This window comes from Herpailurus yagouaroundi, unplaced genomic scaffold, assembly GCF_014898765.1.
Source record: "Herpailurus yagouaroundi ecotype Mexico unplaced genomic scaffold, PumYag 141, whole genome shotgun sequence".
In the NCBI taxonomy this organism is placed as follows: Eukaryota; Metazoa; Chordata; class Mammalia; order Carnivora; family Felidae; genus Herpailurus; species Herpailurus yagouaroundi.
Window position 1 is genome coordinate 47,696,679 of NW_024412396.1, and position 12,910 is coordinate 47,709,588.

Genomic DNA, 12,910 nt, shown 5'->3' on the forward strand with positions numbered 1-12,910 from the left:
GCCCCCCTTAACCACCACAGAGCCCCACCCAGATCTTCCTACCAGCTCAGTTGTTCATTCATTTCTTTGACAAATATTTACTGATCACCTGCTAGGTGCCAGGTCAGAGAACAGTGCCATATTGTTCTTGTTTCCAACAGTTTGCATTTGAAACCATCTGACTGCTTGTGGGAGTTGGGGAGAATTGTAGGCAGGGCGCCCACAGACAAGGAAGGCTTGTCCTGCCCTGCCCCCACCATGGGGGCTCAGCCCCTTCCAGAGGCAGAGATGGTATAGGGTGGTCAGAGCCCAGATGGACAGGGATGTCCCCACCCTGCCTGGGATGAGTCCTAGAGGGAGGTCATTGAGACTGGAGTATGGGATATGTGGGTGGCACCGGCAGGGACCCTCATGGGGACCTCAAAAGCCAGATGGGCTGGTGGTCAGAGTCTGCAGGAGGCTGGTCCCTGGATGGGACCCCCGCAGGGGCCAGCCACAGTCACCTCTGTGTCTGTAGAGAGGCAGAGCAGGGCTGTGCTGGGAAGGTAGGCCATTAGAACAGGCTGGCTGGGGGCTGGAGGCGGGTCCAGAGGCTGGGCCTCTTCACAGATGTCCCTGCGAGCTGAGGGCTGGGTTCTTATCGCGAGCTAAGTACATCAAAGCCAAGCTCGGTGCGTGTGTATTCTAGGGACCTGGGTCAGGCATGGGGAGGGGCATGAGGGAGCCAGTCCAGGTTGCTCATGGCCCTGACCTTCTGGAGCGCTCTAGTTCTGTGGGTGGAGGTGGACGGGCTGATCCCGGAGGCTGCTGGTGATCCCAGCCCAGGTAGGTCTGGGCAGTGAGCAGACTGTCCCCAGGGCCAGGTCAGGGGCCCAGACAGGGGTGTAGACCCGCTCTGTGATCTTGGGAAGAGCCTGGCTCCCACATCTGAGGCTGAGGGGGCGGTGGGCACTTCTTGGCAGAGCTCTGCCGGGGCAGTATCTGCAGCCTGATGACCTGCCCCCTCCCTGCCCCTTCCCTGCCCCCTCAGCCTACCCTGTGCAGTGCCTGCTGCCCAGTGCCCATGGCTCCTGCACGGACTGGGCCGCCCGCTGGTACTTCGTCCCCTCCGTGGGCCAGTGTAACCGCTTCTGGTATGGCGGGTGCCATGGCAACGGCAATAACTTTGCCTCCGAAGAGGAGTGCGTGAGCAGCTGCCGGGGACGTCAACAGGAGGCCCCCAGACCTGAGCCTGGGGCCTCTGGCCAGAGCACCCATAGAGACGGTGGTGGCAGCGGTCCTGGAGGCCAGCAAGAGGCCGGCGGGCACAGGATGGGGGCCACAGTCCAGACGAGGCCCTTGCTTTCTGGTGGCCTCTGGTGGCGAGACCGAGAGCCTGGGCCTGGAGAGGAGGGCCACGCCCAGGCCTTTGGAGAGAGGCCCCTGGGCCAGGAGCTTGGGCCCAGTGCCCCTGGACTGGGCGGAGATGCCGGGAGGCCAGCGGCGCCCTCCCACAGCTCTTCCTACAGGTGAGGCCTACCTTCCCCAGGTCAGGAGCTGCGCCCATTGGAGCTCAAACCCTGAAGTCCGCAGATCCTCCCGCCCCATCCCTAACCTCAAATCCTCCAAATGGTCTTGCCTGGGGGAGGCCTTCGCCAATAGATGGTGGGTGCCTGGGTCTGGTCTTGCCGGGACGCCCCGGGGCCTGTCTAGTTGGAAAAGCTTGCAGGCTTCGTGACCTTTGGCAACTCATCCAACTTCTCCAAGCCTCCGTTTCTTGACCTGCAAAATGGTGATATTCTCTCTTAGATTTAGTATGGGTTCCACAGTCTTAGGACTATGTCCTATTAATGAGACTTTTGGGGAGAATAGAAACAAATAAGTAAAACTTGAAATTCCAAAGGGATCAAGCAGTGGTTTAGTTCTACACGGGAATCTGGTGTGAGCTCTCTCTCCCGACCTCTCCACGCCCTCTCCACGCCCTGGGCTCTGTACCTCCCTTGCTGCTGTTGCAGGACCAGGTTGAGGTAGCTACGTCCAAGGGCATGGTGGGGAGCCAGGTGGGGGTGGAGTGAATTCCTGAGGCCACGGGCTTCTAGAGCTGGGCCTCCCAGGGGACCCTGTGACCCCAAAGGTGCCTGAGACAGGATGGGCACCGAGCTCTCTGTGGTGGGACACTGATGGAGGGGGAGTCCCTGGCCCTGGCGCTTGTGTTGTTAGTGCAGGTTCTCACCCCCACTTCCCAGGATCAGCTTGGCAGGCTCAGAGCCAGCCCTGGTGCAGGCGGCCCTGGGGCACTTAGTGCGCCTCTTCTGTCAAGACGACACCTCCCCGGAGCCCCATGCCAGGTGGCAGAAAGATGGGCGGCCCATCTCCTCTGACAGGTGATCTCCCCTGGGATGGGAGGGTGCAGGCAGGGTTACGGTAGGAGCACTCGGGCCTGAGAGGGCCTGGGCTCACTGTCCTCCTCATTCAGGCACAAGCTGCAGCCCGATGGCTCCCTGGTCATCAGTCCCCTGCGGGCAGAGGACACTGGCACCTACAGCTGTGGCAGCAGCAGGCCAGGCCGTGACTCTCAGAAGATCCAGCTTCGTGTCACAGGTCTCTGTCCCCACCCCACGCCCAGCGGAACAGGTCTCCGTCCCCACCCCACACCCAGAGGATTGTCATGGCCCCAGGTGGGAGGCGCTGGCTGGGAGGGCCTGAGCCAGGGTGCTCCCACGCTGGAGGGGCCCCTTCTGCTGGCAGGGACCACGTGCTCCAGTTGGGCCAAGGTGGATGTCTTCCCCCTTGTGACCCTCATTTTTCCACATGTCCCTGGCCAGCCTCGTGGCCCTTCCTTCCTTCCTTCCACTGCGTTCCCCCCACAGCTCACCCCTTCTCCTGGCCTCATGACAGGGGGTGACGTGGCCGTGCTGTCTGAGGCTGAGCCAAGGCACTTCCCTCAGACCAGGGACCCAGCCCAGGGCCACAGTCCTCGGGAGTCCAGCCTAGTGGGGAACGCGGGGGGCCTGGGGGCTGTCTCCTCCTTGCAGATTCGGCCCACGACCAGGTAACAGTGCAGCAACGCCATTCTGCTCTCAGCCTACCCCACTGGAGGGCCAGGGCCGATGGGGGTCCCAGTGGTGAAAGGAAGGGAGAGTGGGTGGGGTCACAGGGCTCTGCCGGGCAAGGACTAGGGAGGTGGAAAGGGAGCCCTCTTCCCTTCCCCAAACAGTTGAGACTGGCCCATGGCCCAGGGCACAGGAGCTGAGGGAAGGGAAGCAGAGCAGGAGCTGGGGAGCCTGAGATGGCCTTGATGGGAGTTTATAGAGGGGTTGCAGAAGGCTGGAGGGGCCCAAGTCAAAGTGCCTTGTGCAGGGCAGATGTGCAGGATCTCAAAGCAGATGTGCAGGGCAGGGAGCAGACAGTCGAGATTCTGGGGTGGTGGTTGGGGGTGGGGAAAGCGAGAAAGCTGGAGGTGGCTTTTAGACTGCCCCGGGTAGTTATTGGTGATGTCCTGACCAGCACAGAGCAGCTTTCTTAGGAAGCTGAATGTGGCTGGAGAGGGAGAAGGGGTCAGATGCTTGTGCAGACAGAGTCCCCCCTCTCATGGCTGTGGGGTGCTTGTTCTGCAGGCTGCTTCTGGACAGGAACCAGCCTAGGGTGGTGGACGCCCATCCAGGTCAGCGGATCTGGTTGACCTGTCGTGCTGAGGGCTTCCCACCCCCAGCCATTGAGTGGCAAAGAGATGGGCAGCCCCTCTCTTCCCCCAGGTTTGTTCAGCTCCTCTCTTCCCCTTCCTGTCCCGCCTTTAGCCCCTGACCCTGTCCAGGCCTCAGGGGAGGGAGCTGCCAGGTGCCACCTCTGGTCAGTCCTGAGCAGGACTCCAGGGGCTCTTGAGAGAGGATACCGCTGGGGGTAGGGCTCCTTGGGCAGACCAACATTTGGGTTTCTGGGTCTTTCCACTGTGGTTAGTGGACAGAAGTAACAGGCTAGCTAAGGAGAGGTGATGGCTGAGGGACAAAATGGAGGCAGACCCATTTCTGGCTGTAACCATAACAGCATGGGCATGTATCGTGCCCATTAGGAGTATGAGGCTTGTTCTCTATCATACAGTCTTCAGGAGAGCCATGTGGAGGTAGGTGCTATTTTATCCCCATTTTACACACAGGAGTTTAACAGCAGGACACATCCTTTTTTTTTTTTTTTTTCCAACGTTTATTTATTTTTGGGACAGAGAGAGACAGAGCATGAACGGGGGAGGGGCAGAGAGAGAGGGAGACACAGAATCGGAAACTGGCTCCAGGCTCTGAGCCATCAGCCCAGAGCCCGATGCGGGGCTTGAACTCGCGGACCGCGAGATCGTGACCTGGCTGAAGTCGGACGCTCAACCGACTGCGCCACCCAGGCGCCCCTTACACACAGGAGTTTAACACGCCATACAGCTCCTAAGTGGCAGAACCAAGATTTGAGTCTACTGAATGAGCAGAGCAAGAACTAGAAACCCAAACCAGAATTATTTTGTATTTGGAGATTGGAAATGGTTTATTGCCAGGCTCAGGTACCTTCAGGTAAACGAGAGAGCTCAGCATCTGGAGGACCTCAGGGCCTAAGGTTAGATTTGCTCAGACCCCACTGAAAGGGCCACTCAGCCTCTTACGGGGAAAGGAAGACCCTGCCCCACCCCCATTTCTTCCAGCCCCTTAGGGGAGGAGCTACCTGACTGTGCTTTGTCTCTAGACACCAGCTGCAGCCCGATGGCTCTCTGGTCATCAGCCACGTGGCTCTGGAAGATGGCGGCTTCTATGCCTGTGTCGCTTTCAACGGGCAGGACCGAGACCAGAGATGGGTCCAGCTCAGAGTTCTGGGTGAGGTGGCAGTCCTGAGGGTCAGGTGGCACAGGTGGGGCAGGACTGGTGTGGTGGCTGACAATGCCTCCTCCTTGCCCTAGGGGAGCTGGCCATCACAGAGCTGCCCTCTACTATGCTGGTGCCAGAGGGTGACACGGCCAGGCTGCTATGCGTGGTGACAGGAGAAAGTGTAAACATCAGGTGGTCCAGGTAAGGCTCTATTCCAGGCAGGCCTGGCCCTCAGAGGCTTGTAGTTTGGAGAAGACGCTCACCTTTCTGCAGCGATACTGCTGTTCCCACTGCCTGCAGCCTTCATTCTTCAACTCCTACCCGCAGGCCTGGTGGCAGCACCCCCTTCCCTACACAGCGGGGCCCCACAGAACTGCTCTCTTTCTTTTGGTTGGGCTACACCAGGGTCTCTCAACCTCGGCACTCTTGACATTTCAGACCTGATAACTTTTGGTGGTTGGGGCAGTTCTGTGTATTGTAGGGTGTTCAGCAGCATCCAGGCCACCCACCCACTAGATGCCAGTAGTACTTCTTCCCAAGTCATGACAGTTGACAGTATCTGGAGATGGGGATAGAGAACCACTGGGTATACTCAGCTGTGGGGACTTCAATGTCGTTTACACCAGATCAGTTGCTCTTTTATTCGTTCATTCCTTCTTTCAGCAACTTTTTTTTTTTGGCCCCCTTCCTCCTTGCAGTGTGTCAGCAATAGCCTAGGCTCTGGGGGTCTTGGGGGTAATCTGAGCCCCCCAGATACTCCCCAGGCAGGAGATAGCCCTGTGTCCCCTGAGCTCTAGAGGTCTGCCATCAGTGCTATCTGTGCACAGAGCGCTGAGGCTGCCTTCTATCTGGGGGAATCAAGGGGTGGCAACGCAGGTGACTTTGGCTGAGCCTTAAAGGCTGAGGAGGGGAAGGATGTTCTTGATCAAGCCTCAGAGGTGAGTACTGGAGAGATGATGTCAGGATGGGAAGGGGCCTGCACGCAGGAGGGAGGCAGGGAGCCTCCGTAGGCTTTTCAGCAGTTGTTCTTGGTGCAGGCCTACCTTGATCAGGTCGGGCCTCTGATTATCCTTTCAAGCTTCTGTCTTCAATTTTGCTTCTCCTTGATCTTACCAGCAGCAAACATGCTCAGGAGCCCCCGCTTTCAAAGCATAACATAAAAGATACCCTCCTCTGACCCTGTATTTCCCTGCAGACCCTGGCCTCATCTGGAGTCTCCCCCTCACAGTATGGCTGTTCATACTGGGGGTCTCCACCTGTTCACCCCCTACTCACAGCTCAGTCCTTGCACAGGGGCTCACATCCACCCACCACTCCAAGATACTGACCTGTTCCTAAACGTTCTGGACGTGATCTCAGTCCCCACATGACCTGAGAGGTGTTCTTCTGCTGACCATTTGCACCTCCTGACATGCTCCCTCCTCTTGGCTCCAGGAAACTACCGTTTTCTGGTGTTCTTCCTTCTCTGGCTGCTGCTTCTGTTTTGCTGGCTGGTTTACCTTTTCACACCAATGTCTCGGAGGCGGATGCACCTCAGGGTCTGTCCTTGGTCCTTGGCTTGTCTAACTTCACCTTGGGCAACCTTGTTGACACGTGGTTTCCAGGGCCACCCAGTGCTGATAGACTATCTGGGTCCAGACCTCAAATCCAATGCCTCTTTGTATCTCATGGGCACCCAGAATGCCAAATGGTGGAAAAGAACACTCACCGTTGACCTGTCCTCCCCACCCTGGATCTCCCCATGGTGGGGGGGCACCGCCATTACCCAGCAACACTGAGTAACCACTGTGGTCCTTCATTTCTCCTCCCTTACCTTGCACATCCTCCCCTTACCCATGTGTGCACTTCTGTAGGAGTTACTTTCCTGCTCTCTGCTTTCAGGCTTGTCCTAGGCCCAGTCATCCAAGGGCAGATACTCTGTCAGTCCTGCTTAGTTCACACTCTTCCATTCCCCCCAGGGTCCAGTCCAAACTCCCATTGAGGCCTTGTCCACTTCTCTCCCTGCTCTGACCATGGCCTCTGCCTTCCAGCTCCCAAGTCCCTTTGTTCTCCCGTTGCCTGGCCAGCTGCTCCTCCTCATTCTCAAGTCGGGTCTCAGCTCTGTCTTCCTCAGGGAGGGTGCCCCTAAACACCTACCCCAGTACCCTCAAGGCAGGGAGCGGTTACGTCGCTTGCCCAGCACAGGGCCCGGCACCACACAGCTGCTGGAAAGACTGTTGTTGATAAAAAGTGAGAGTGGGGCTTCCCTTGTGGGTAAGAGGCAAATTCATGGTAATTTAGACCAGTGTGCTCAGTTGGGGTGAGTTCCCTCTACTTTTGAGTTATTTTGCTCTGATAGTGTTCTTTTTGGCACCTGGCCCATCTCTTTCTTGAAGTGAGGGTCCTCTGTCCACAGTGATTACCTCCTCCCTTTGTCTCTGGGCTCTGGGGCGCTGGGAGTGGCAGCATGGCCTCCTAGGGCCTCAAGACCAGAGGCCGTGGACGGCTCTCCCAGTGTCCTGTCCCCTTCAGGAATGGGCTGCCGGTGCGGGCCGACGGGCATCGAGTCTACCAGTCCCCAGATGGCACACTGCTGATCCACAACCTGCAGCCCAGAGACGAGGGCTCCTACACGTGCAGTGCCTACCGTGGAAGCCAGGCAGTCAGCCGCAGCACGGAGGTGAAGGTGGGCCCGCCGGGTAAGAGGCCCACCCCAGGGACTCACTTGTTCCCAAAAGCTGGCTTTGTGCTGCGCAGGTCTGAGTGACTCTAGTCTGAGTCCTCGCTCACTCTGCCGGTTCCTGGTAGTGTCACCTGTGGCAAGGGGCTCTCCTGAGCCTCCCTCTTCTCACATATACAGAGGGCTATTCCACCACCTGAGAGGGCTGCGGCGAGGTGAGGGAAATAATGCAGATGATGGGCATCTGGTAATAGCTTAATAGATGACGTTAAATATTTAGATTTACTGATCTTGAGAAGTAGGATATATAATACTTAAGGCAGACCATTAAGTCTGTCCATTCTAATTAGGGTGGCAAAAAGTGCTCCTATGATTGAGAAGTGCCTTCATGGCCCTTTGACCATATAACTCAGAAAGGGAAGGGCAACTATTAGTATCGTCATCTTACAAATGAGACAGATATCCAGAGACCTTATGTGATGTCTCCACAAGTCACACGGCAAATTAGTGGCCCAGTTGGGACTACAACCTAGTCCTCATATTTAATTTTCTTTCCCTAAAGTATCACACCTGTTACTGGGCAGTTTGATATTTTAGTTTTATATTCTCTAGCTCTTGCTCTGAGTTACATTTCAATAAACCTAAGCACCATATCACAAAACAATTAGTTTCATACCACTAAGAAAAACATGCTGTTAAAGACACAGTGCTAAGAGACCATCAATTCAGATGCAGTCTAATTTGAGAGGTGTTAATTTGGAGATGCACTTATTTTCACACTTTGAGAAGATGGATTCATAAGAGCCCTATATTCAAATAAGCCAGAGGGAAGGGGGCAGAGGAGGCTCTGCCCTGTGCCCAGCCTGCCCTTCCACGTGTCCTTGGTCTGGGTTCATGGATTGCCTGGACAGCAGGGCAGTGCCCCAGGCCGAGCCACCAGTTCTCAGGAGGCCTCCAGCAGGCTTGGGGAACGGTGCCAGGGCCTTTCCTGTCCGCCTGGACGTTCACAGCAATCAGGGCTGCAGCACTGCACCAAGAGTGTTGTTTTGGCAAGGGCTGTCAGGCCTGGCTGCCGCCTGTCTGCTACGCCGAAGGTGGGAACTGGCCAGTGCTAGAGGATGAAGGTCTGCGGTAGAAATGCTGCTTAGTGGATCAGACTGACATGTAGGCTTCCAGTTTGTGAGCTCCTTAGGACAGCCACTGGGATTCGAGTCCTTAGGCCCCCAGGTCAGTGCCTGGCATCACTAGGTGCTCAGGCTTGGTGACTGAGTGCATGTGTGCATGAAGGCATTACTTTGGCAAAAACACTGTGCTGCAGGGGCCGCTTCTCATCTCTACTGTGCCCAGCATACTGATCTCTTGTCTACATACCAACCAAACTTAACAAGACTCTAGATAAACCAGAATGTGGATTTATGTGAGAAAAAGAGCTGTCAGAGGAGCCAGGTGTTCATGTTTGTGATTAATTGTAGATCTGTCTACAGGAGAAGCCGAATTATAATTAGAACCTTGTTTGAGGGCAAAGTCTGGTGGGGCTCCTGCTGATGTGTGGTTGTAAGCTGAAATGGTCTGGCATGATGGGCCGACAGGACAGGAGCCGTCGGAGTCAGGCTCCTGCCCTCTGCTGGAAGAGTGTTGCTAATCTTAGATATTTTGTGGGCACCTTTCATGCTTAGAAGCAGTCTCTCCTGTCTTTGTATTCATTCTGATTAGGCTGCAGACTTCTGCTCTCACCTGTTTATGCTTTTTGTAGGGTCTCACTGCTTGAGGCTGCCTCATGCCTCACTCTGCCCTATTCATGGTCTGGTGGCATACTGCAATTAATGGTAGCATCAGAGTAGGGGGTCTTGACCTAGTCTTGCTCTGGTGTAAGGGACATACTTCTTTTGAGGACCTCTCAACCTTCTTGCCTAAAAGACTTGCCTAAAACACTGTAAGGATAGAACATAGGGCATCACTCACTTTTTTGAATGAGAGGGAATGAGGCTATGGAACAAAACACAGGTAAGCACTCAAATTTTAGCCACAGTTACTGTGTGCCCAAGGTGCTATTATCATCTCCATTTCAGATGAGGAAACACAGGCAGAGAGTTTAAGTAACTTGCCCAAAGTCACCCAGTTGAGGAATAGGAGAGCCAGGATTGTGCTCAGGCCTTCTGGCTCCAGAGCTGGTGTGCTTAACCATCATGTGGGACCCCAAACCTCTGGGCCCTGTGATAGGCCCCCGGGCTGCAACTGCTCAGAGAAAGTTGATGCCAGAGTGACAGATTTCTTAACATGTACGAATGGTTTGCTATTTATGTGAATGTAGGTACAGTTGATGCTTGAGCAACACAGGGATTGGCGTGCCAATACTCTTTGCAAAAATCTGGGTATAATTTTGACTCTCCAAAAATTTTACTAATAGCCTGTTGATCAAAGCCTTACTGATAACACATATTGTATATGTATTATATAGTGTATTCTTACAACAAAGAGAAATTGTTGAGAAAATCAAAGGAAATACAGTACTGTATACAGTATTCATTAAAAAAAAATGTGGACCCATGCAGTTCAAACCCAAGTTGTTCAAGGGTCATCTGTAGTTTGTATTCTTATAATTCTGATATACCAAAAGTCATTCACTACTCAGATACAGTCTGTTAGTTGTATTTTTGGGAGGAAGCAAGGGGAGAGAGAAAGATTAAGCCTATGAGGTCTGACTTTAGGGAAGGTGTCACTCTGGCTTAAGCCAAAAGCCCCGTCCAGAAGGGAAAGGGAAGTTAACTAGGTAAGGCCACTTCAGTCCTATAAGGAAGAAGCAGAATGAAACACAGGGGTTGTTTTTTCAATAGTCCTGTTTATTTTTAAAGTAGTCTCCATGCCTAACGTGGGGCTGGAACTCATGACCCCAAGATAGGTAGTTGTGTGCTGTACCAACTGAGCCAGCCAGGCACTTTTTTAAAAAAAAAAAATTTTTTTTTTTTTAACGTTTATTTTTTGAGACAGAGAGAGACAGCGCATGAACGGGGGAGGGGCAGAGAGAGAGGGAGACACAGAATCGGAAGCAGGCTCCAGGCTCTGAGCCATCAGCCCAGAGCCCGACGTGGGGCTCGAACTCACGGAGCGCGAGATCGTGACCTGAGCTGAAGTCGGACGCTCAACCGACTGAGCCACCCAGGCACCCCTTTTTTTTTTTTTTTTTAATCTCTATGTCCAACGTGGGCTCGAACTCCTGACCCAGCTATTAAGAATCACATGCTCTACTGACTGAGCCAGCCAGGTGCCCTTCTCACAAGGATTTTTAAGATACAGAAGCCCCTGGCACATTTGGCGGGGGGTGGGGGGGGGGGAGGGCAGAGACAATTTTTTTGTGCTCAGTGAAGTATTAGAGCCATAGTTCACAAGGCTGTTCTAATCACTTTGCCTAATACTTGCTCTCTCTGGGGGGCGGGGAAGTGTGGGAAAATTGGGAAGATGGGGAATGAAGCGACTGAGACGCACTGGGGCTACTGAAGGCACAACACATTAAATCAGCAATGAGAGGACAGCTCTTGCCAACTCAGAATTTTACTTAGGTTGATCCTACTCCCTTCCCAGTCCAGGGGCTAAGGCAGCTGTCATTCAGCTCTTCAGGTCACAATTGCAAGGGTAGGAGTTAACTTCAGGAGATGTTTAATCATCCGGTCAGTCACTATTTGGGAGTCTGCATTGGGCTGAGTTTGCAGGACAACCGGAGGACCACTGCATGCCTAAATGAGGCCCATGGCGGGGGGTGGGGAGGCACTGTAGACACACGTGTTAAAAGGTTCCAGAATAACTGTACTTTTTGGGAATCTGGCAGATCTAGTGTTGCTTTCCTTTAAGGCAAAGAAAGAATAGGTGGGACTTTTCAGCGTACACAGCTTCCTTAACCACTTTCTCTCCCTTATTTCACAGCACTGGCAGCCCAGTCCAGGGACCTCAGCAGGGAGTGTATGGATCAGCCTGAGCTGGCCAACTGTGATTTGATCCTGCAGGCCCAGCTCTGTGGCAACGAGTATTACTCCAGCTTCTGCTGTGCTAGCTGTTCCCGCTTCCAGCCTCACGCTCGGCCTGTCTGGCAGCAGGGATGAAGGCTAGCTCCAGCCCCAGTCCTGAAGCAAGTCTCAGGCTGCTGTCTCTAGCTGGCAAAGGGAGCGATCTTGTAGAGAATGGGCTCTTTCAGCCCCCGACCCCCTGACCCCCCCAGTCCCCCCCACCCCACAGTGCTGTGCCTCAACAGCAGACAGCACCTGCCTCACTTCCGACACTACGGGCAGCGGTCAAGAGGAGTCTGCTTGGATAAGGACACCCTTTATGGCTTCCTTCTATAATTTCTGTTATACAGGATCAATTCACTGGGTTCTAAAGCAAGCTACCAGGGTTCTCACTTCATTTAAAGCTGGGTGGGGAGGTGTATAATGGGTTCAAAGTTAACACCTGTCTCACACGGGCACGCTAACTCTTGCTGTGTCAGGCAAGTTTCTTTGCTAGAACTCCATCTCATCCAGTGTCAAACAGTGGTCCATTAGTCAACCTCCCCCTTCCAGGTAGTGTAGCAACCAGCTTCAACTCACATCTGTACATACAGTTAATGGCATGTTTGTGAAGCTCTTGCCAAAGTGGAACACGACATGTAAGGCTCAGTACAGGGATGTGGGATGAAGGAGCGGCAGCTGTGTTATTGTGTGAGCATGACAGGATGGGGTCGGGGGGAGCTCCTTACTTTCATCAGAAGCTGGTGCCTGAAGCCCTCCTCCTGAGGCTGACCTGCAGAGCCTGGTGGTGAGGACTGCCTCACACCTGCATCAAGCTGACAGACCTGTTCTATACAGTGACCAACTGGGAGCCTCTCCTCCCCAAGCAGGAATCTGTGAAGCAAAATGTTTGCTTCCAGATACAAATCAGACTATTAAAAACAGGCAGCAGCAGGATAGGGGACCAATGGAGGGGAAGGCAATGTATTAACAATGAAGGGATTTCAGTTGGAAGAAATCCTTCTCCATCCCTCAGAACCTCCGGTTCCTTGCTGCTAAACAAGAGGCCTGGATTCAATGAGCTTCCAGGTCCCTTTCCACTTTAACCTTCTACCCATCCTCCAGTAGACTGGCTGGGCTAAGCCAAGGCTAAGCGACAGGTTATTCTGGGACACAGGAAAGACAGGCATTATAGGGAAAGCTGACTTTTATTACCAACGCACTGGCTGGAAAAGAGACAAACTGCATCATGGGTGAGTGAGACTTCTTCGTCTACCTCTCATTCAGCACAGGAAACATGGGTTAGGGGCAGAGGTATTTTTTTCTTTCCATTTAAAAAAAATACAGAGGAGCATCCCCTTTCATTTATCATGGCTGGTTTTGCTATACAAATTGGAAACTAAGGGCTATTTTCCTGGACTCCCCAATTCCTTATTTGCCAATTGGCAATGTAATTTAGAAGGGAAGTCTGAGGT

General features: G+C 53.8%; 1 protein-coding gene across 5 annotated transcripts in view; it reads left to right on the forward strand.

Moving 5' to 3' along the window:
• PAPLN (papilin, proteoglycan like sulfated glycoprotein) overlaps positions 1–11,862 on the forward strand; it is a 34,670-nt gene extending 22,808 nt beyond the window's left edge. For 3 of the 5 annotated variants that reach the window (XM_040477602.1, XM_040477603.1, XM_040477604.1), the window contains 9 exons: positions 1,010–1,487; positions 2,205–2,342; positions 2,435–2,559; positions 2,857–3,010; positions 3,576–3,713; positions 4,681–4,808; positions 4,892–5,000; positions 7,311–7,477; positions 11,377–11,862. In XM_040477602.1, the coding sequence (XP_040333536.1) occupies positions 1,010–1,487; positions 2,205–2,342; positions 2,435–2,559; positions 2,857–3,010; positions 3,576–3,713; positions 4,681–4,808; positions 4,892–5,000; positions 7,311–7,477; positions 11,377–11,552 (1,613 nt within the window). In that variant the 3' untranslated portion in view covers positions 11,553–11,862. Of the gene's footprint in view, positions 1–1,009; positions 1,488–2,204; positions 2,343–2,434; positions 2,560–2,856; positions 3,011–3,575; positions 3,714–4,680; positions 4,809–4,891; positions 5,001–7,310; positions 7,478–11,376 lie in introns of those variants that run through there. The other 2 variants (XM_040477605.1, XR_005791036.1) reach the window with 2 other exon arrangements.
• Positions 11,863–12,910: the final 1,048 nt, after the last annotated feature.